Below are 22,263 nucleotides of genomic sequence, written 5' to 3'. Positions count from 1 at the left end.
CTACTCTATGTGAAACAGCCTATGATCCTGGCAAAAACTAGTAACCACAAACCCATCCCATCCCACTAAAAATCCCAGCACCTTCCCATAGCTCTCAGCTTCAGCAAGAAAAGGATTTTCTTCCTCCCCTCAATCTGCTCCTCGGCTGTTTGAATTACACTTAAGACTTCACTGACAAACATACATCAGCTTTTGCTCCCACAAGGGCAGCGGAAGCCAAGCAGGGACTCTAAGTCTGCTTCACGCATCATTGACAGAACCAACCCTGTTCCAATTGCTGAAGTCTTAAGAGCAGCAATGACCTAGAAATTGACGGTGGGGAGAGAACTGAAGGAAAGGAAACTGACAAACCAGTACACAGAAAATCCTATTTCCAAATACCCGGGGAAAGGGAGAGAAAGGAGGTAGAGGGGAAAGAAATTTGGCCCCTTGGATCTGCAAATGCGATCTTGGCTCAGAGCCATGGAGGATACATAGCAGCCCCACTGCGAGTCAAGCCATGTTCCTGACTCAAGCCCTAAAGTTAAGAGGAAGGCGCCAAGCCTCAAACACAACGAGGTGGGGAGGCCGCTCCTTTTTGGGCAGGATCCTACTGTGGACACAGAACAGACAGCAGCTGCCCACAGTGTGGAAACAAACTGTAAAGCAGTCACGTCTCTTAAGGCTGCAGCATCCAATAAAATGTAATTTAAATCAAGCCTCGCATCTGTTCTCAATCCCATTCAGTCTCTGCTTTCCATCAGCCTTCGGACAATCTTTGCAATTATGCTTGTTAACCCTTATAGCCCCAGACACTTTCCAAGCTTCTAGGTATAGAACTGTGTTTTCCACTTGCAAATTACCTTCAGAGGGAATGAATGCTCTAATAAAGGAGTGTGAGGGGGAGTACGACATTCAGACTCCTGTCTACAGACTATGCTCTGCTACATACACCAGTGGCTAGTGTGCATTTCAGAGGGTTCTGTGTGCCCTTCTTCTATCCCATACCACCTGCTGTAGCCCAGATCACATTGCAAGGATACAGTGGGCAGCATGAATGAAACAGTGGCCAACAGATCGTTTGTACACGTATCAAGTTCCCAAACTCAAGTCCATATCAGAAAGGTAGAAGGAGTCAGAAGAGCTCAGGGAGAAGCACAGACTTCGTCACTGGCTCTCAGACCATTCATATCACACATGGTTTGCATTCCAAGCACATGTTTGAGTTACAAAAGTACAGCAATCTCCCAAACGAATCAAACTTAGCTTTTTCCCCCTTCCCTCAAGACTACCCCAGCCCCATGCTTCCACTTTCAAGGCAGTCAGTGCCCTCTGGTGTCCCCATCACAAATTGCCATTTAATGCCACTGGAAACCAAAGCCAGAAAAGGGGAGACTTGAGTAACCATATGGATTAATTTATCTAATAAGACTGGAAAAATATGAGGTTTAGATGAAAATCAAAGCCCAGACTAAGGTGTCTTGAAACAAGTGGTTTCATCTAGGGCAGCTAAGACTGTGGGACAGTTTGGGGAGGAATTTTCACATTGCCTTCTGAAAATTTGAGCTCTCTTGTAATGTGATTGCTTAAAAAGACAAAGAATGCAACTTGAAAATAAATATATTCACAATCTGAAGAGTTACATTCTCCTTACCACCCCCACAACCTTGGGAGTGCCCAAGAAATTCAAGTAGTCTTTAAAATGTCACAATGTGGAAATATCTGCAACGTGAACACAGTATACTCCAAAAAGAAATAAATTCTTTGATCAAAGTGTCCTCCAAATCTCCATGTGGATTTGCTTATTTTCCTCGGTCATCCTTTTTCATTCTTCTTATTCTAGCCCCAAACTTCTTTAAAATACACGGTTTGAGGAAACTAAGAGGTAAATATATGCACATTGCACAAAATAAATCTGTATACTTGCAAGCATATTGGTTAGAGACACACAAGTGGTAAAAGTAGTGAATGTAATTAAAAAGGGTCTACTAGGTAATTTTTAATGCATAAAAATAATAAGACCCAAAGATATTATTCTGTGCTGATATTCATGAATCTATGGATTAAAATTTATCAGTTTCAAGTAAAAAAGATTATATTTGTTTTCAGACCTCAGTGTAAAAGTACTAAAATGAAGACTCCACAGCTCTCTAAATGCCAGCTGGATAATTTCAGGTGGGGGATTAGTATAAAAGAAAAGAATTTAAGGCAATCCAATAGCTAAGATATTTCCAATTAAAGCTTTGTCTTTCAGAGCATGCTCTATTTCCTTCTCTTCAATCTTCAAAGACACCTGGAAAGAAGAGAAAAGGACTTTTCATGGTGGAGAACTCACAAAAGCAAAGTTTTTATTACATAAACTTCTACCATGTTAAACTTTTGTCACAACAGGCAAGCAAGTTAAACACTGCTCTTTTAATGGCCTGCAAAAAAAATCTCATTCATACCACAGTCTCATCCTCACAGATCTTAAATCCCACCTAACAAAAAACAAATTATCTAATTGTGGTCATTTTTAAATCTACTTTAGCAAAAGATAAGCTCTCCAGAGCAGGACAATTAAAAGCAATATCACAAAGAAGCAGTTAGTTGTACCTTTGTGAAGCGGGTTTCCCTGTTTTTCTTTAATCCTAAAATGCCTCTGGCCTCCAAGAGCCCTGAAAGTGACAAGCACTCTGACTGGTCCACAGCTGCCACCTGCTGTTTGCGACAGACGTTACTATAGGCTTCATATAACTGGGAGGAAAAAGAGAGAACAAAGCTGCTTAAAAGTCATATCTCTTGTAACCTTATAATCTTTTTTAAAATGTGAGTTTGGGTTTGCAAAAAGTTATCTGAATACCCTAATTCTCCCTCTTTTCAATAAAATCTTTGAACAGGCATTCTGTAGATATAGCCAAAAACCTACACTGTAATGCAGGAAAGGGGCTTTACAGATTTCATAGAGAGAGGCAGAAATGAAGGGGAGAAGATTAACGGTAAATTCTCAACCACAACCCAAGGGAAATAAAGTCAGCTGCCTTTTATATGGTACCAGTTTTTATTTTTACTGTTAAAATCCATTTTTAATTCACATCATCTGGAGCTTGATAGACCTTTTGGAAAATATCTGCTCTGCAAAGCAGATTCTCATCTCCACCCCAGCTCCATCTGCTGAGATTCCCAACTAACCTTCCCCAGAGTGACCTCCTTAACTTTCAGCTGCCTGGTCAAGAGCAGCAAAGAGCAGACCAAGATCTTCTGCTGAAGAGGGAAGGAATCTTGTGCTCCTTCTTGGCTCAAAGTCATTCTGTTACCATCAACTTCTGAAATGACTTGGGATATGTGAATAAGACCAACCCGCTTGGGAACCAGTGACTCAGAGGGTGATTTACCTATAAAGTAAATGAATCAAGCTTAATTAGATTGTTTAAATATTGTGTGTATTGAGACTGGTGATACTAAGTTTTAGCTGAAGGAAATTCAAGTGCAGTCATATGGTGGCAAAGCAGAGGTTCTAACTCTTAATAGAAACTAAAGGAGGAGACACAATGCTATCCTTACGAAGATGCCAAAATAACGTGAGATAACTTGGAAAGTAGGGTTATCCTTTTCCTGGGCAGCATGGTGAACTATTTTGTCCTGTAGAATGCAACTTAATGCCAGAGAGACAAAATCCACCTCAAGAAAGAATAAGGACCAGACAGAGAACTACTGTATTCTGCCTTGGAAATTTCCTATCTCAAAGGTAAAGAAGAGGGCCGGCCCCGTGGCTTGGTGGTTAAGTGAGCGCGCTCCACTGCTGGCGACCCGGGTTCAGATCCCGGGCGCGCACCGACGCACTGCTTCTCCGGCCATGCTGAGGCCGCGTCCCACATACAGCAACTAGAAGGATGTGCAGCTGTGACACACAACTATCTACTGGGGCTTTGGGGGGAAAAAATAAACAAATAAAATCTTTAAAAAAAAAAAAAAGGTAAAGAAGAACAGAACCTTGAAGCAAAGACGACCATGCCTGAGAGTTGGAAAAATTACCTAATATTTTGAATCAAATGAGTGGCTAAATGTGGACAGTCAATTCAGTCCTACATAAGTCCTCTAGATAGCCTCCCCAAATGACCTTTGAGGTTTGGTTCACTTGCCCAAGCTGATCTACAGTAGAGCAACACTTGAGAAAAAGTCATTGGATATCTTAGCAGATAGCACCATCTCAGAGGCCGGAGGTTGGGCAACTGCCAACAGCTGCACAAGACTATGGCCTCATTGTTTGGAGATGCATGAACTGCAAGACAGAGGAGGGATTTGCTCTGAAACAACCTTTGCCTAAAGTTACTTCCTGAGACTGTGTGCAGTCGCCCCACAACAATTTGCTTCTATTTCATTACCACAAACAGGATGCTGCAGAGGACTAATAGTAGTGGAGAAACTACAGACCACTGATCAAGTAGCAGAATCTTAAAGTTGAAAGGAATTTAGAGGTCTGTTCTTGCTCCCTACCCAATGGCTGAGTCTCCTCTAAAACAATCCCAACCAAGTGGTCATCTATCTAGCTTTTGTTTGAATATCTTCAGCGCTGGAGAATTCACTATGTGTCAAAGAAGCCCAGTTAGTGCTATTTATTAGAAAGCGTCTTCTTATATTTAGCTGAAGTCAGTCTCCCTATAGCTTTCTAGAGCTATTAAAAGCTAATCACACATATCAGAGATCAAATGACAGAAATTAGGTTCTGTCTAGTAATTTATGCCAGGTACTTACAATGTCTTTTAGCTATGTGTGCCAGTGGTGCTAACAGGGGCCACTGACAAGCCTAAATGTTATTGGGAAGGAGAAAAAAGGGAATAATCTGAAAAGCTGAAGAGAAACCAGTATATAATCTATGCATTGGCATATATTACCTAGCATCAGCCTAAGCACTAAGTTTGGCTACTTCTGAAATATTTTTATTAATTTTCTTTCAACAAGTTGATGAAAAAAACCAAGTGTGTTCTGTGAAACTATAGTGTTAGAAACAATTTTAATAACTCTCAACCACTGCAGGAGTGAAGGAAGAATCAAATCATGGGGCCAGCCCCGTGGCTTAGCGGTTAAGTGCGCGTGCTCCGCTACTGGCGGCCCAGGTTCGGATCCCAGGCGCACACTGATGCACCGCTTGTCAGGCCATGCTGAGGTGGCATCCCACATACAGCAACTAGAAGGATGTGCAGCCATGACGTACAGCTATCTACTGGGACTTTGGGGAGAAAAAGAGAAAAAAAGGAGGAGGAGTGGCAATAGATGTTAGCTTAGGGCTGGTCTTCCTCAGCAAAAAGAGGAGGATTGGCATGGATATTAGCTCAGGGCTGATCTTCCTCACAAAAATTAAAATAAAATAAAAATAAAATATAAAATAAAATAAAATAATAAAATCAGACTGTCCTGTTTCTAAAGATTAACACTGGATATTAAACATTGACAAGATATGTATGTAGTTCATGGCCATTTTACATGTGGCATAACTAAGAGAACAAGGCTGAGGGAAAGGAAAATTAAGTTTGTTGTTTTTGTAATAGCCCACAGTTTACTGTAGCAATATCATCTTTGTTCCTCAACCCTCCTAGACTTGTTTCAAGTCTTGAGACATTGCAAGTTGAACTCAATTCTTTCACTGTCTGACTCTTATTTACCAGGCTTTGCTTTCACCTATAGGGAGATCTGAAGTGCACTCAACATAAGCACACAGAGAGAAGCTGATCCAACATTGTCTATAGTTTTCATTCCTAGAACTTGGGAAGAAAACTTACTCTGTCTCAGCCATTTATGTAACACTCTGGGGAACTCATTTCCAGTAACGGATGGACTATAGGACTGGCAGGCAAGATCGAAATAAAGTAGAGGAAACTGACCAAAAACACAGACACACAAAAATGGGTGAGTGTGAATTTAACTATGTTCATCTTTCTATCTCTTTCCTAAGAAAAGTTAAGCTTCCAATTATAAAGGAAGACGGGAAGGAGATAAACTACTTACATTCAGACAGTGGTTTGAGGATAGTCTGGCTTTTGACATCCGACTCTACAATTTCAATAGCTCTCCTGTAAAAAAATATTTCTAAAATTAATTTAGGCTGAGCCAAACCAAACACTACATCAAACCACCAAGCTCAAATATAGATACATTAACAAAAAATAGTATGTTTTATAATTTTAAAGCCCCCAAAACAAAACTGGGTTATGTCTCAGCTAAAGGGGACTTAATTGCCTTGTAATAATTCTTGGACCATGCAATCTGAGAAACTTCAACACTACATGGTTTCCTGTTATAGATGCCAAGTAGGTCATCATACACTCAGCCAATGATAACATTTTGGATGAGGAGAAAATGTCATGGATAGGAGAGAGGATATGTAATATGGGTGACTGACTAAAGACAGCCAGTACCACCCATACACACCAGACCTAAAAGGGGAGTCCTCAGTTTTATATACATGTAGGCTAAACCACACCAACCTACATGACTATTGCTCACAGCTGCAGTCTTTATCCAAGTAGTTTGCTGACTAGGGGAAACTTTCAAATCCAGGATCATGCCATCTAGCAATAGGAAGAGCTTACTCTCCCACTGCTCTCTCCAAAGTACTTTGCCCACAGGAAGCCATAAGCCAGACCTGGATCTTGTGCATGGCAGTAGGGGGAGATTAGACCAGCGGGCCAGCACAGCGAGTATCATTTTAATGGACCCAGTGTCCCTACTGGGAAGGAAGAAATTTCATCAGTCAGCACAGAGGCTTTCCTCAGCAGGAGGGGCAGGGGGATGGGAAGGGAGAGAGGTCTGGAGTACAACCATGGGGGACCACCAAGTGGAGGAAGGGGTGCTCACAAAAGCAAAGGAAGGAAAAAAAAGTCTAAAGGCAAAGACGGTTCAGGTCCATAAATAAACCTGCTTGAGACTAGCTAATGGAAAAGTAAACTGGAGTCTTTTTTTAATACAAATGTAATTAACCAATCTATAATCACCACAGGGAGTGCCAGCAACATCTCATTTGTTTCTCCCTCTGTAGGTAATGGACTGATAATGTTTCAGACATTAACACGGTGGAAATGCAGAGCTCCCCACTGAGAAACAAGTCCTCCTTTCTGAGCGTAAAAAGTGGCAGAATGGAGCCTCTTCAGCTACATTCACTTGAGTTACAAGAGACAATTAACAGCATTTCTTTTTTTAATAAAAATGGCCAACAGTGCCATAACTCACCTGCACACATCCAGCGCTTTGCGAGCATCTCCTGAAACAGCAGAGACTTTTCGGGCACAGAACTGAATCGCAGCATTGTCCAGAACCCAATCTCTAGATACCTTTGGACATGACATAGCAGATGACAACTTGAACTAGCAGATTCCCCCGCTCTGTAATTTAGGTCCCAGACATAAATATTTTCACACTTAAGTCTAAACTTGATTGGCTACCCTTTAGGGTCTAAGAGATACTTTTTCTGCTCATAAGTAAATGGAAATTTCACACATTTAAATATTTTGTAGGAATGTGGTCGAGATTCATGAATGGAAAAAAGCAATCAGAACTTAAATTAGCAAAATTAAACTAAACTCTATTTGATCATTTTCAAAACAGAAAGATTTTTCATAGGCCCTATTTTTAAAGGCCATTAAAGAAGCATTTGAGTGATTCCTCTAACTCTTATTTTTATTCCAACACTGAGGCATCCAATAAATGGAGCCATGCGTGGAAATTCACATAAGATGGTCTCACTATGGCCCATGGGAACTCCCTGCTTAGTAAAGCAATCAAAGCAAAATCTTTTAGAACTATTGTTAGGTTTCCCCAACACAGGTGATCCAAGGAACACATAATTTGGTACACTGGTCGGCACTCACCTGATTAAGTCGATCTTGTAAAATAGTGGCTATCTGATTTTTGGTATAAGGTGGGAAGTTCAACAGTCGTGGTTTACATTTTTCTCTAGCTTGAAGCCTGGGCAGAATTCTGTCTGTGAGATCCAGGGTATTAGCAATACCTGAGGAGGAAATAAATAACACTAACCATCACTGATCAAATCACCCTAAAAGGAAAACTAAACCTTTTGAAAGCTGAATAAAATTCCCAGTTATAATCCAGCATTCCAACTGTTGCTTCCCACTGGCCACCCTACCCCCCACCAATACTCATTAGGTAAGACATACAGAGTCATCATAGAGTGCTCTTTTCAATTTAGGTTTAGAACTGTTCACTGATAAGACCAGATACTCCAAAATTCGATTGTCTTTGAAATGCAATATTATGTCATTTCTATTCAGACTCAACAAAATTGATTTGCCTTAGATTAAAATTATTATTATTTTATAGTAATTTTATTATTTTGACAAGAAAGCAGAAAGTTGGTTTAAGAAAAATAATAGGTGAATAATAAGCTGAAGAGATTAAAAAGAATTCTTTAGAACCACCGTGTAACATTAACAATTGAGCACTAACCAATCAGCACCAGTCGAGAATTGCTTAGCCATGGCCATTCAAACAGTGTGTACAATACATCTTGCCCTTTGCTGTCCAGCTGATCCATCTCATCCAACACCAATACACTACATATAGAGAGAAACAATTAGCATCCATGTTTACCTTCTAAACTCTCCAATCTGTTTGATCTGGGCTGCCTCTAGGTCACATTCCTAAAGCTGAGACCAGTTTGAAGATCATTAATCTGTCCTATCTCCATTCACTGTTATGTGATACCCCCCCCACCACGAAAAAGTAATATACAATCAAGCAATTCGTTTAAAAACCTTTTTTCCAATTTAAAATTAGAAGGTGGATTTTTCCTTTCTTCTTTCCCTTTAAGTTTACATAACTACCTCTTATAGAATATAGGAATTGTTCTTTTTATGAGCAAACTGATAAATTCAAGAGATTAGAGTGTGAGTTTGTGGGCAATAGATCTTGCAGATTTTCACAGAGCAACACACAACAGAGCAATACTTACATCATGGGGCCCTTTTCCGCAGTCATATGGTTTTCTAGTTTTCTCATCATGTCCTTCCCAGCTGGCCTGGATACTCCTTCCTGACAAATCTCCTGAGCAATAGCTGGGAATACAGCCTGGGCACTCCTCAAGGACATGCAATTCAGCATGATAGTTTTAAAGCCTTTCAATTCCTTCTAGAAAAATGCAAACATGGGCATTATTTTGGCTTCGAATAAAGATATGATGGAACCTGAAGTGTCTTTGAGGAATTAACAGCATATAAGAGAATAAGCTCTACTTTCATTTGGAAAGATTTAGACAATGAGACTAAAAACATCTTATTTTTGGGGAAACCTTCAATCCCCTAAGCATTTCTACTCTTTCTTAACCCTTAGTAACAAAGTGTCATTTTAGCAAAAGCATCATAATTGAGACTCTGAATGTACCTTGAGGTCTTGCAGAATTCGGCTTAAGCAGGCAGTTTTTCCAGTTCCAGGAGCACCAGAAAGATAAAGACTTCCAGCTTTTTTCCCACAGATGTGCTCCCTCAGGAAATTCCTGATGACATCCATCTCCTTTTCCCTGGCAGGCAGCCGATCTGGGACAGCCGTATTCAGGACCAGCTTTGCTTGCTGGTAGCAAGTGCCTGTGCCAGACATGAAAGGACAATTAGACACAACAGTGGTGACTGAGAAGACCCACTGGGTTTCATTTGGAGTCACGACCCTTGTTTAGGAGGCTGCACTAACAGCTGCCATGTAAGAACGAACCTTCTTGCTTGAACAGTCTTACACATGCAGACTCTTTCTCCAGTGGACATCTCTGCTCAGAATTTGTTGTGATGTCTTGACCTTTTTGAACTGAGGAATGTATTTTGTTTTGGTGAACTCTGGCTTGTTCTCTTTTGCTAGGAGACTTAATTGTCAGCTGATTGTCAAATACCAATTTGCGCCCCTTAGGTGTATGTGAGCGAGGGGGACCATTCTCTTTCTTGCCTTGCTTTGGTGGAGAACAGGGAGGTAAGTGGGGAGTGTTGCACAGGTTGTCATCACCTGAAACATTAAAATCAAAACATGGTCATTCATAGCAAAGGATAGTAAAAGGACTTGCAAAGATCTCCGCCGGGGGAAGCGGATTTGAGATTCATTGTCCCGTTTCTACACTTGGCTGCCTTGTGATTAAACCGTCTCTCTGCAAAAACAAAACAAAAAAAGATCTCTGCCGCCCTCTAACACTTCAGAACCACCAAAATAAAATGCCTCTTATCTAGAAGCACATATTGGCCACCAGATGGCACTACTGAATCTTATATGGTAGAAGCGAAATGGGTTTTAGTGGGATGAAATTCTAAGATTGTTCTAAAACACAGTTTCTCAACCTTGGCACCATTGATATCTTGGACCAAATAATTCTTCCCTGTGGGGGACTGTCTTGTGCATTGTAGAATATTTAGCAGCATCCCTGGCCTTTACCCACTATGCCAGTAGCAACCCCCAGTTGTGACAACCAAAAACATCTCCAGAGACTATCAAATCACCCCTCATTAAAAACAGATGATCTAAAACAAGAACGGATTACCAACCACTGTTCTAAAACAAGAATGTCACCTGTTTCTCTTATTCACAATTATTGAGGCAAGTTTTGAAATACTATATAACTAACTGCAAGGTCATTTAAAACACTGACAGGGTCCGGCCCGTGGCTTAGCAGTTAAGTGCGCGTGCTCCGCTGCTGGCAGCCCGGGTTCGGATCCTGGGCGCGCACCGACACACCGCTTCTCCAGCCATGCTGAGGCCGTGTCCCACATACAGCAACTAGAAGGACGTGCAGCTATGACATATAACTATCTACTGGGGCTTTGGGGGGAAAAAAATAAATAAAATCTTTTTAAAAAATAAATAAATAAATAAATAAAACACTGACAGAACCAAGTTCAGTATTTAGGAACTGAAGATCAGATGTATTAAGTAGTTCAGAAAATGATCTCAATAAGTGGCTTAACTCGGAAGTTCAGTTAGCACTTAGCAACAATTCTGAAAATAACCAAAGTGAATAGAGTGGTCTTAACTGAACTTAGAAAGCTGCTTCAAAGGACTAGGCATCTTATTGAGGAAAGAGAAGTCAACAGCTACCAGTCAAAAAGTTGTACGTATATAACGGATAGCTTACCCAGACGTTTTCTGGGGCTGAGAGGCAGAGTTTTTACACAAGGAGAACGGGATGTGGCCTGGACATTTGTCAGTTCTAGTTTGGTGTCACTAGAGTTTTTAGCTTTGTCCAATGTCCGAGACAGCTTCTTTTTTGGAAAACTGATTGTAGCCTGTGACTGGGATCGGGTTTGAGGCATGATGGCAACACAGCTGGGTACAAAAGAGAGAACAGGACAGCCAGTCAATAGGTAAAAGTGAAGGGAAAATAACTAACATAGGAATTTATACGGATGATCAACACTCATTTCATAAGTAAGTTATGTTATAACAATATTTTAGCCTTCAGTTCTGCTTCACATCCAATAACAGGGAACACTTGTTGTCTACCTACTATGTGTAAGATGCTGTTATAAGCATTTTAAGTATTGACTCGTTTAAGTTTTACACATACCTTAGAGGTAGGTACTATTATTACTATCCGTATCTTCCAGATGAGAAAACCGAGAGGCACAGAGGCCCAAAGACACAGCAAAGTATGGATATAAGCCCGGGCATTCTGGCTCTAGAGCCCAAGTTCTCAACCAGTTGAGCAATGCAATAAGAAGTTTACCTTAATTGATTTCTAGACTACTCCCGATGCCCTCACTCCACGGAGGGGGCAGATCTTTATCACCAGCTTAGCCCAGCAACCTTTCACATTCAGTCTTCCCCAAGCCCTCACTTTGCACGGGGTCCCCACTCCACACAACTTTAAGCCCCCGCGGGGAACATCGCCCTCCTCTACCACATTCAGCTTCTTTACCCCACGCACACTGCCAGACTACTCCGAGGGCGCACATCCCCCTGCCCTCGCCCCGACCTCAGACCTCCCGCGGTGAGCTCTCCTCCCCTCGCTTCACCTCGGGCCTGCTGGGAAGCCGCGGTCCTCGCCACAGCCCCTCACCCTACTCCGCTGCCTCCCAGACCCCAGGCCTCCCCGAGCAATCCTCTCCTCTCCATCTCCCAGGCCTGCGTCACCTCGGTGCCGGCTGCCTCTCACGTCTCTCGCACACGGCTTCAGGGATTCTCCACAAGCTCCTGAGTGAACCACACACCGGCAGCAGCAAAGCCCAGCCGCGCTCGCGCCAAATCTCCACTGCCGCAGCTTTCCCGCCTCCCGCCAAGGCCCGGCCAGGTTTCTGATTGGGTGTCGCCAGAGCCCCGCGCGCCTTGGCCAACGCCCCCTTCTTGGCGTCCAATCCAGCTGGAAGGCCCACAACCAATAAGACAGCCCCAGATCTCAGCGCCACCGTGAGGTCACACCCAGTGAGCCATGACGGCATCTACATCCGGGGCCTCCGTGGAAAGACGCGCGGTGGCGGCGGATACTCTGGGTAAGGCGGCCCTGCCACGCCGCAAAGGCCGGCGGGAAATGTAGTCTGCCGCGCAAGACTCTATTTCCATGCCCTTCTTTAGAGGGGCGGTGTAAAGATGTGGTTGCCCATTCTCACTGTTGCTCGTACCCATTTTTATTATCCTAATGGGCTGGATCTTCAACGAGCTACTACATAATACCTACCATTTTGGGGGCGGGTCAGGGTGCCAGGCATGATGCTAGGCGCTTTACTTATCTAATGCTCAACACGGCAAGGCACAAAGCATGTGTGCAGAGGGTTAATTAAAGGTCACAGCATTTTGGTGGCAGTGAGGGGCCTACGAACCAGATTTCCTGACACCCAAACTAATGTGTTTTTTTTTTTTTTGGTGAGGAAGATGGGCCCTGAGCTAACATCTGCCAATCCTCCTCTTTTTGCTAAGTAAGACTGGCCCTGAGCTAACATCCATGCCCATCTTCCTCTACTTTATATGGGACACTGCCACAGCATGGCTTGTGAAGCGGTGCGTCAGTGTGCGCCCAGGCGCCGAACCGGGCCGCCGCAGCTGAGCGCGCCCACTTAACCACTTGCGCCACTGGGCCCGCCCCCAATGCTTTTTTTGTAAAGTTCTACACATGCATAAAGAAATACACTACATTTCATCACAGTATCCTCCCTGATTTGTGTTTTGAAGGTGAGAAATAGAGCCAGGCCTTTGCTTTTATTTTGTTAAAGGTAAGAATATGATTTTCTGTGCACCTTATCATTCATCCCATTAATCCACACATTGTGGGGAGTGGAGAGAATTACGGCCCCTTAATTTTAAAATCTTTTTTATGGCTAAACACTAGGGTTTCAAGGCCAGAGAAGACCGCGATAGAAGAGGCAAGCTGAGCTTTTAATGAAAAATATAAATTAGAGCAGTAATAAATAAATAAATTTACAGGCCAGCTTCCAAAGCTAATAACCTAGCTACCTCAAGTTCCATTCAAGACTGGAACCCAATTCTAGGTAATGGTAAGCATTTATCTTTCATCCTTCAACAACAAATGAAATAGAGCAATAAAGCCAAGAAATAGGAAAACAACATTACAATCGTCAGTTAAGTTAGGAGGAGGCTAACACAGGAGATAAGAGGCTTAAGTACTTAATAGTATGCCAAGGGTTGAGCTCATGTATTTTACCTATATCCCCTTATTCTCACAAGCACCCCATGAAGTTGGTATTATTTCCATTTTACAAATGAGGACACTGAAACCGAGGGGGTTGAGTAAATTTGCCCAAGGTCACACAAGTAGTAAATAGAGGAGCTGGAATTTGAACTCAGGAAGTCTGACAAGAGATCAAACTCTTGACCACTTTAACACAGGGAAAGGATTAGACAGATGTAGGTTCTAAAGTGGCCTTTTAAATAGGAAGAGATGGTGAAGGAGCACATTTTGGGAAGGCTTTCTAGGAGCTGAACACTACAGACTGAAGACATTAGGCTGCTGTGAATGGAAAAATGGTTACCACAGAACGGAGGCTTTTCGACCAAATGGTACTTCAGATCTCTTAATAGGGCAAGAGAGACCAGGAAGCAACCTTCACTGTTCATAGTTATTTTTATAACCTGGGCATCTAAAATTGTCCTTAATAACCTGAAATGGTAATATGCCTAGCCAGCTTTAAGGGATGGTGGTGAACAACCTCCCTCAGTTACAGTGGGATAGAGGGAGCAAAGGAAGCTATGAGAACTTAACGTGCATGTTGGAGCCTGTGAAAACACTCACCAGGAAATATAGCACTGATCCAAGAAAAGCCTACAAAAGTTAAATGACCACTATAAAAGCAGGCAGAGAATCACAGAACATCAGGATTGAAAGGTCTCTAAAAGGTTACACTTGAAGCTTTCCCTTCCAATACTCCAGTAACGTGATGCACATACCACCACTTTCTTGCTTCTGTGCCTCTGTCCTTGCTGTTTCCTCTGAAATTCTGCTCACCATCCTCCTTCCCTGGCTAATTACCATAAAGCCTTTTAATACCCTACATAGGTTTCTCCTGGTAGCTGTCCTGAAGTCTTCTACTAGACTCTGAGTTCCTTGGAGGCAAAGACCAGGTCCTACTCATCTTCATATTGTAGGTACCTGGCCCAGAGTAAAGTATGCAATAAGTGATTGCTGAATGAACAGAAAGTACATTCTTGCCAAGTGGATATACACCTTTCTCATGAACACTTGTTGTGGTCGGATAGTATGTAGTCCTTTAAATGGCACACCCCTAAACCTACGAGTGGAGGATGAATTCAATTACGTGTAAAAGTGACCCAGACTGGGCTCCAGTGGTATCAGAGGTGAAGCATTTCCCCAGTTATCCTCTGGGGTGGTTAGGATCCTGAGGTTGACATTTTAGTTCTCTTACCACTGTCTGCAGAGTAATAGGAAGTCAGAGACAGGCAGCTTCCTTGCAGTGAGTCGCACAGTTTGTGGGTGGGGTGGGCCAGGAAATACTTAAGAGGCACATTCACAATAAGCAGCCATGTCCCAGTAATAATTAGAATGGGCAAACTAGTGTCCTAATCACCCACTAATTCATAAGAAGTATCATGGGGAAAGGAATCAGATCACACTGGAAGGACCTGTTCAGCATCCTTTAGTGTGTGTACACACACACATGTGCATGTGCAGACTAGCAATACCATCCCAACAGGGCAGAGAAAGCTTATAGGGTTACGAAGCTGAGGGTCATTTAGGCAAGCTCCATTTGAGAGCTATTTAAAGTCATAGGAAGAATAATTAAATCAATAAATACATAGTTTATTTATCATATTAATAACAATGGTGGGTCAAATAATCAGGAACTCGTCCAATCTGGCACATATGAGTGAAAATGAAAGGGGGCCTTTTTTCCCCCCTCCCTCCGTTACCCTCATAGATTTTTACATCTAAATTATGTGAGTGATTCATACACACACCCAGTATGAATCAGGATGGGAAATAATTTCAAGACCTTTGCTAGTGGTGAAAGTGCAAGTTAAGCTCATTAAGTCTTAGTGGTGATTATGTCAGCTGACCACAGTAAGCAGAGAATGTCTGGTTCAATTTTCACACCTAAAGTCAAAGTTCAAGAAAGCCAGCTAAGATTTCAACTTAAAAAGCAGTGAAGAAAAAAAGGCAACACCCACATAAAAATAGACACACACAATCTTGTATGCTCTGCCCCCACCTTCTCTTCCACACTCCAGTGTGAGAATCTGCCATGCAACACAAAGGGAAAGAATCATAAGGGATAAAAGGAAAGGACACAGGCCAGCGGGTCTCCTGGGTTCCCTGAAATCAGTGGCAAAGCGGAGTTAGGTGGCAAATATAAATAATTACCAACTGGATCAGAATCAGTCAGTCAGCACGGCTAACTAGAACTGTGATTTTCAAAACACAGCAGGAGGAAAGGAGAAAAAAACCCTCCAGGAGCTACAGATGCTTCTGCCCAAGTCAGTATATCTGCTTTCTCAAAGGACCTGGAGTCAAACCCCTACACCAACCTGAGGCAACAGATTTTCTCCCCTCTCTATGCCACCACTTGGGGTGGTATTCCAGACAAGAGTACACAGTTTTCAGTTTTGTGTTTTTGTTTTTAAGCAAGGTTTAATTAAACTGCACGGCATCCAGAAGAAAGAAATGTACCAAAGAATCCAACCTGAGACCAGATTATACATTGTAGAGGGGGAAAAATAATCAGTGCTAACTGGGAGAGGGAGTGCTGTAATCAGAATATAACTCCAAAATAAATCATACAATAAATTATTTTTTTAAAAGAAACTGATCCACATGCAAAGATGGACACACACATACACACACATGCTCTTCACATAGATCACTCTAGTCTTTTATTCAGTGTTAACTATGCCTTCCACGCTGGTCACCGTGGGGAAGGACAAAGGTTAGACACGAGAAAAGAAGGCCCAACAACCCCTCTGCCACCAGGGGAATGAGGTTTAAGACAATTAACGAGGGAACCCACTAGGTTGTCGGAAATGAGTAGAAAGAAGGAAACAGCAGTTATTAAGGAAGATTTTAATTGCTTCAAAGAGGGAGAGAGGAAGAAAGCACAGAAATCTAACACAAGTAAAGGCACGATGAACGTGGAGTTGAATGGAACCAAACCCTTCCTTCGGTTAAACAGTTACCCTTTTTTTTGTATGTGTTTTGAGGGTGGTTGTAGTTTTGTTTCCTTTTGCTTTTAAGAAATGGGTTCTGAAGGCAGAGTTGTAATGCCTCTATTCCCTAAATTAGGGTGGTTTACAGAAAGCCATCTTGACCACATAGCCAGGGACTGAGATTCAACAGGGAAAGAAAGACTACAACTGGAATGTGAAGAATCTGATTTGCAGTTGATTGTAGGTTGGGTTTCCAGAAGGACAGACAGCTCAGTGTAGTGCGATCAAAGGGCCTCAGATGCCCTATACTCCACCCCCAGAGCTTCGAAGAAGGGAAGGACCCTGGAGTCACACTTCTCCCCCACTCCCATAAGCCTACAGATTATTTCAAGTGATCAGGAGAAATAAAACACACCCCAACCCTGAGTTGCTCTGTAGCAAGTCTATTTACAATTTTTTCTCACCTCTCCCTGGAGGTAAATCTGGGTTTCAAGTTAGGAAGCTATGGGGTGAGGGGATGCCCCCAGTGCAATGGCCAGTGGCTAGTCTCCTTGCCTTTGCTAGTTGGGAGGGCTGGGGTGAGTTTCTGGAGACAGCAGCCTCACATCCATTGGGTGGGGTAGCCCTAAGTGCGCTCATTCTGCGGGCCCAGGCTGTGAAAACGATGGGGCTCTGCAGCTGGAGGAAATCTCCACAACAGAGAAAATCACACCTGGAATATCAAAGTGCTTTGATCCACGTTTGGTGACCAGAGAAGAGGGGGAAAAGGAGCAGCTAGCTCACTTGAAAACCTGGAGGCCACTGCCCTGCTTCCCAGAAAGGGCAGTAAGCAAGAATTTAGTTTTTCCCACTAGCGAAAAACATCATAAAACCAAACCCACACAAGGGCTTTTAACACGGCTTCCTGATGCTTAGTTGGGCAATGTCTCTTCCTTCTGGGAGAGGATAAGGGGGTTAATGGGACTGGGCAACAGCCTCAACATGAGACCACCCAACGTTCCACTGAAGAGACAATATTCCCACAAGCAGATAAAAAGAGCAGTTTAAAAGGTGAGAAGTTTTAGTGCTCTTGCAGCCAGCCCACCTTAAACCTATATTACAAGCTTTTTACAACATACAAAATAGATTAATAACTATGAGGATCACATTCCCATTCTTCAATAGTAAATATACATGACAATAAATCTGTTATTAACAGAGAGATCAAATAACGTATAAGGCAAAGACATTTAAATAGGTACTATGTCATCAACATGTTCTGAAGAAAATCCAGCCGACTAGATCTAGGCAGAGGCCTTTTTTCATGAGGCCAAGAATATGAAAATACAATCAATACCCACACGACACAGTCCAAATGTAGTGGAATATGAGGGGCAGCAGGTCACAGGGAAGGAAGACGGCCCCAGTGAAAAGCTGGGGTTTGGCTTTTTCTTGTGATACTTATTTTGACGCTCTGTGTTTGAGGAAAGGGGTGAAAAAGATATACTTTGATAACATTGTACAAAGGCATCAATTCCCATTTAAAAAATAAATAGGAAGATTTCACAGTCCAAGTTCAATAAGTGGTCAGTATCTACCCTGGAACTCTGCTGCAGTATCAACTCTGTACTCTCTCCTTTTCCCTCCACCAGCATCCCCTCTCACAGCTCTACTGGCTTCAGGATGCTGGGGATACTGCTGGAAGATAACTGCTAACAGATTTGAAAATAAGAATGATAAAAAAAGAATGATTAGAAAAAGTTTGGTGACAGACCTAATCATGGTTTGCCCCGAGAGTCAATGTGGTCCAGGGATGGCAAAGGATAGCAGCCCTCATACAAATAACCCAGGTTGAACCCTCTCTCATCTAGCATTGGAAAGACTTCGGTTTCACTGGGCACCATGCACAGATCCTTAGTCTGTGATCCAATAAATCGGAAAGGCCCCTAAGGGGCTTTGAGCCTATGATGCATCTGGTGAAGTTTTTTAACTGATTCTCCCTATCCATTTGAAGGAAGAGCCACAGCCTCCCTGCTCTGACTGCAAGCTTTGAGCAGTCTCTACACTTGGCAAGAGCAGTCGCAAACTAAACCATCTGGTGTGTGGAGCCCAGGAGGCCCGTCCTGCTGTTGGAGAAGTCCCTGTCCCATCATCCAAGCTCAGTTCCTACTTAGGGAACCCTCATTTTCTCTGTGCTCTTTACCTAGGACTTAGAAGAAGAAGAAACAACATATTGCTGGCTGCCAAGGAAGATCAACTGGACTAGGCACACCTCACCCAAGTCTTTGTGCTTCTTGGCACCGAGGAATCTTTGACTACCCCCATAGACTTCCTCACCCTTGTCTACTCTGCTGTGTTAACCCCTGCAGTCTTGGGAAGGCAAGGGTGGTGGAGAAACGAACAGGAAGATCCTGCTCAGTCAGATGGGCTGTGAACTTCGGAACGAGTAGGCCTTAGTTAAAGTCTTTCGTAGCCCACAGAGCTGGTCCCTTCCACAAGGTGCTTCACTGTTCCCTTCTTTGTCATTCTGGAGCACCCACCAGGGGCTGAAGTTTCTGGACAGGACTGAAAGGGCCAGTGGCCTTCAGGGCCAGTCAGAAAAGACTGAGGCAGACTCAAGGTTAAGGTTAAGGCCAAGGCCCTGTCTTCCTATCTCCCACCGGAGGTTTTTGGGATTTGTGAATCTGGAATGAATGAATGAAAATGACTTTTCTCTTGGGGAGTGAAGGGGCGGAGGAAAAACATCCCTCAGTCTCAGCGCCCTGAGGAAATGGGGTAGGGAGGCCCAGAGGACTCAAATGGCTCCTGGTCCCTTTGCTTCAGAGGAACTGACTAGCTCTAAAAGGATCCCCAGTTTATTTCATCCTCTCTTTTTATTAGATGTTTAGTTCAACTGATTAGTATTTAGTGTTTATATCCAACTTATCTCTACGGGGGGGAGCCATGGGGCAAGAGCAAAACCAAAATACCCCTAAAAATAAAGCAGACCCATTTCCTTGCCCTTTCTCCAAACTTGACCTTTAAAACAGATCACTTCTCTGCAAACTCCCTTCCTGTTTCACTAAAAATGCCCACTCCCCAGAAGTCCTGGCCATGCCAGCCTCCAACCTCCCAAATGATGAAATCTAATATATACCCACCAAGTTCCCCCCACAGTGGTAGGAGGAGGCAGGAGTAGCATTCTCCATCCTGCCCCAGTGAGTTAATTCATCACAACAAGGCACCTTTCCCCAAGAGGAAAGAGGGAGACATGGAAGCTTTTTCCTCATCTGGCTAGCAAGGCTTGCTAGAGGATGCATGGATGCAGGGTTTGAGACCCCACTGTCAATATAAAGAGTCTGATCACCAAGTCCAGAGACAAGATGCATAGATGGAGGTGAGCAGGGAGGACGCTTGGAGTCTACAGGTTGGCTGCACTGGAGAAACATGTTAGGAGCTCTCATGCAGGTTTCAGGGGAATGGAAGGGACCATCTGAGAAGAGGAGAGGGTCCATCCTTTTCCTGAGGAACAGGACCAAGCCAGGCTTCACCTGAGAATGGGTGGCAGAGGCGGGGCTCCACGGGCAGCTGAAAAAAATAAAATAGAAATCACATACCCAAGGTCACCCACCAGACCTTGAACAACCCAATCATTCCTGAAATGAGAGACAGGCTCTCTACACCAACCTTTACAATTTGGGGATTATGTTTTGTTGTTTTTTTAAGAAAATGAAGATGAGGAAAGCAAATTTTAACCTAAGAAAAGCATACCAATTCTACATTCTATGCAATTATGGAAAAACTTTCATGACTCCTCCTCTCACCTCGGTTTGTTTTGCTGGGATATATTCTCTGAAAGTGTTTATATTCTTCTGGAGCAGGAAAGTCTTCTACTGGGTGGAAAGAATACTTTGACTCAAAGTCATCTGCAAAAGGAACAGAATATTAATTCCTATCACCCTTCCTTGTGCTCCCACACACCTCTGTACCACTTGTGATCCTCCCCTTATGAGTCTCCCGTGCATTCTTATGTAGTATGAGGGCCTGCCTTGCCCTCTAAACCAAGGTGCCTAAAGACAGTAACAGCATCACTCTACATGCCTCGTATGTACAGAGGATGGGCTCAAAGGCTCTTTACATTAAAGAATAAGTCTTTGAGCTGATTCTTTAAATCTTCCCATCAAAAACCAGGCATATCACAGGAAAGGAGCCCAGCTGTTTGCATGAGAGCAGAAAGAAATACAGTTCTGTTTTTCTATAACATCATCATCTTACAGACTGTCACCATGGGAAACCAAATGAACCGAATCCACAAAGTGGTAGAAATTAACCTAAAATGGGAATATCTGTCACCAGCTAGTGAGAGAGCTGACCAGATAATTCTCTTTTGGCCCAGGTCACCCTCATTTAGCTCTGCAACACAGCTGGGAGAGCCATCTCATGACCCCCACTACCACTTTCCATGCCCCTCTACAAGAGGGCTCAAATTTTCTACGGGTGTAGCTTGATCACATTCCAAAGGACCTATCTTCAAAGCAAAAACCCTGGTCCACCTAATAGGAACAGATTAGAGCAGGGGTGGAGAAAAGTCAACCACTAAAGAATCTAAAGTGTTAGAGCTGAAAGAGACCATACAGATCTTTCCAGAGGTTCTCAATAGAGGATCTAACGTACCCTCTGGACAACCTTTGCCTGGGGCTCCATCCCAGATCTAAAGAATTAGAATCTCTTAGGTGTGGCCTAAGACTCATTTACAACCTTGGAAAAGTTCATCTGATAACACTCCTAATCTAGTCAACCTCCTCCTTTCACAGATAGGGAAGTGACTTCCTCAAAGTAACACAGCTAGTTAGTGGTTTTGGATTACTAGATAAATGTGTACACAGTGTTTTGTTTTGTTTTTAAAGGGCCAGAAAAGAGCTCTTCTTCCTAGAAGGGTATGTAATTCCTATCTGAATAATCCTAAAGAGGATACGGTTTCTGACCTAAAGGCTAACCACAGAGAATGATGGAGGGGAGCAAGAGGATGGCTTTAGAGTTAGCACACCACCTGCTGATTTTACTTCAATCTATTCCAAAGCAACCATGCCCAGCATATGGAAAGGGATGTCAATTGATGGGGCCTAGAAGTCTGAGATAAAGTCAGGAGAGGAACAGCTGTGAATGGAGGATACCAAGTGACCACCCCACTCTACAGTGGCCACTGGAATTAGTGAAGTCACCACAGGAACTATGAGACTAAAACAGCTAGCTACTCACCCAAGAAAGATCGGACAGTGGTAATTGAATCTCTGTGGCCATTCCTCAGGGGTGGTGGAGGAGGAGGGGGTGGCCCAGCTGGCGTCCTGGAGGGCGGAGGTGGGGGCTTTCCTCGGCTCGGGGGTTCTGACCCATGCATTCGGTATGGTGGTGGGGGAGGGGGAGCATCCCTGGCACCATTTCGGATCATGGGTGGCGGGGGTGGAGGAGCTGCAATTAAAATCCAAAGCAGTTAGGTTTGGATGTACAGATGGTAAGGGGTAGAAGGATTTGAGAGAAATGGGCTAAAAGAGCACCTGGGTGCTTTCCCAAAGAACCGGGCTCTGTGAGCCTCTGAGGAGCATGTTAAATACCATTTTCACCTTCCTCTCACACCTATTTCCTTTAACATCACCAAGATTCTTCCAGAAACCAAAGTTCAGAATAAAGGTATGACCCTTTTTCATTTCCCATGACAAATCGAGTCAAGAACTCTACCTCTTCTTCCTCTTCTTTTTT

General features: G+C 43.2%; 2 protein-coding genes across 7 annotated transcripts in view; both read right to left on the bottom strand.

Annotated features, from left to right (window-relative positions):
• Positions 1–1,581: 1,581 nt before the first annotated feature.
• Positions 1,582–19,757, bottom strand: CDC6 (cell division cycle 6). 4 transcript variants are annotated; one of them, XM_087441119.1, is made up of 13 exons: positions 12,073–12,218; positions 11,075–11,265; positions 9,676–9,957; positions 9,352–9,551; positions 8,924–9,099; positions 8,419–8,525; positions 7,824–7,963; positions 7,186–7,286; positions 6,951–7,070; positions 5,965–6,029; positions 3,151–3,353; positions 2,575–2,715; positions 1,582–2,272 (listed from the first exon to the last, which is right to left on the bottom strand). In XM_087441119.1, exons 2-13 carry the CDS (start codon positions 11,250–11,252, stop codon positions 2,183–2,185), a joined length of 1,803 nt encoding a protein of 600 aa, XP_087297245.1. In that variant the 5' UTR covers positions 11,253–11,265; positions 12,073–12,218; the 3' UTR covers positions 1,582–2,182. The 4 variants fall into 4 exon arrangements, with proteins under 4 accessions (XP_087297245.1, XP_087297244.1, XP_087297243.1 ...); XM_087441118.1 differs by lacking the exons at positions 6,951–7,070; positions 12,073–12,218 and adding an exon at positions 19,668–19,757; XM_087441117.1 differs by lacking the exon at positions 6,951–7,070 and having other exon boundaries at positions 8,924–9,096.
• The window catches only part of WIPF2 (WAS/WASL interacting protein family member 2), a 45,990-nt gene continuing 38,914 nt past the window's right edge, over positions 15,188–22,263 (bottom strand). For all 3 annotated transcript variants that reach the window (XM_087441120.1, XM_004434537.3, XM_087441121.1), the window contains exons 6-8: positions 21,766–21,975; positions 20,331–20,432; positions 15,188–20,094 (exon numbers count right to left, since the gene is read on the bottom strand). In XM_087441120.1, the coding sequence (XP_087297246.1) occupies positions 20,054–20,094; positions 20,331–20,432; positions 21,766–21,975 (353 nt within the window). In that variant the 3' untranslated portion in view covers positions 15,188–20,053. The remainder of the gene's footprint in view (positions 20,095–20,330; positions 20,433–21,765; positions 21,976–22,263) is intronic.

This window comes from Ceratotherium simum, chromosome 16 (assembly GCF_057802395.1).
Source record: "Ceratotherium simum simum isolate JZ-2026a chromosome 16, ASM5780239v1, whole genome shotgun sequence".
Taxonomy (NCBI): domain Eukaryota; kingdom Metazoa; phylum Chordata; class Mammalia; order Perissodactyla; family Rhinocerotidae; genus Ceratotherium; species Ceratotherium simum.
This window is presented reverse-complemented; position numbering and strand designations above follow the sequence as displayed.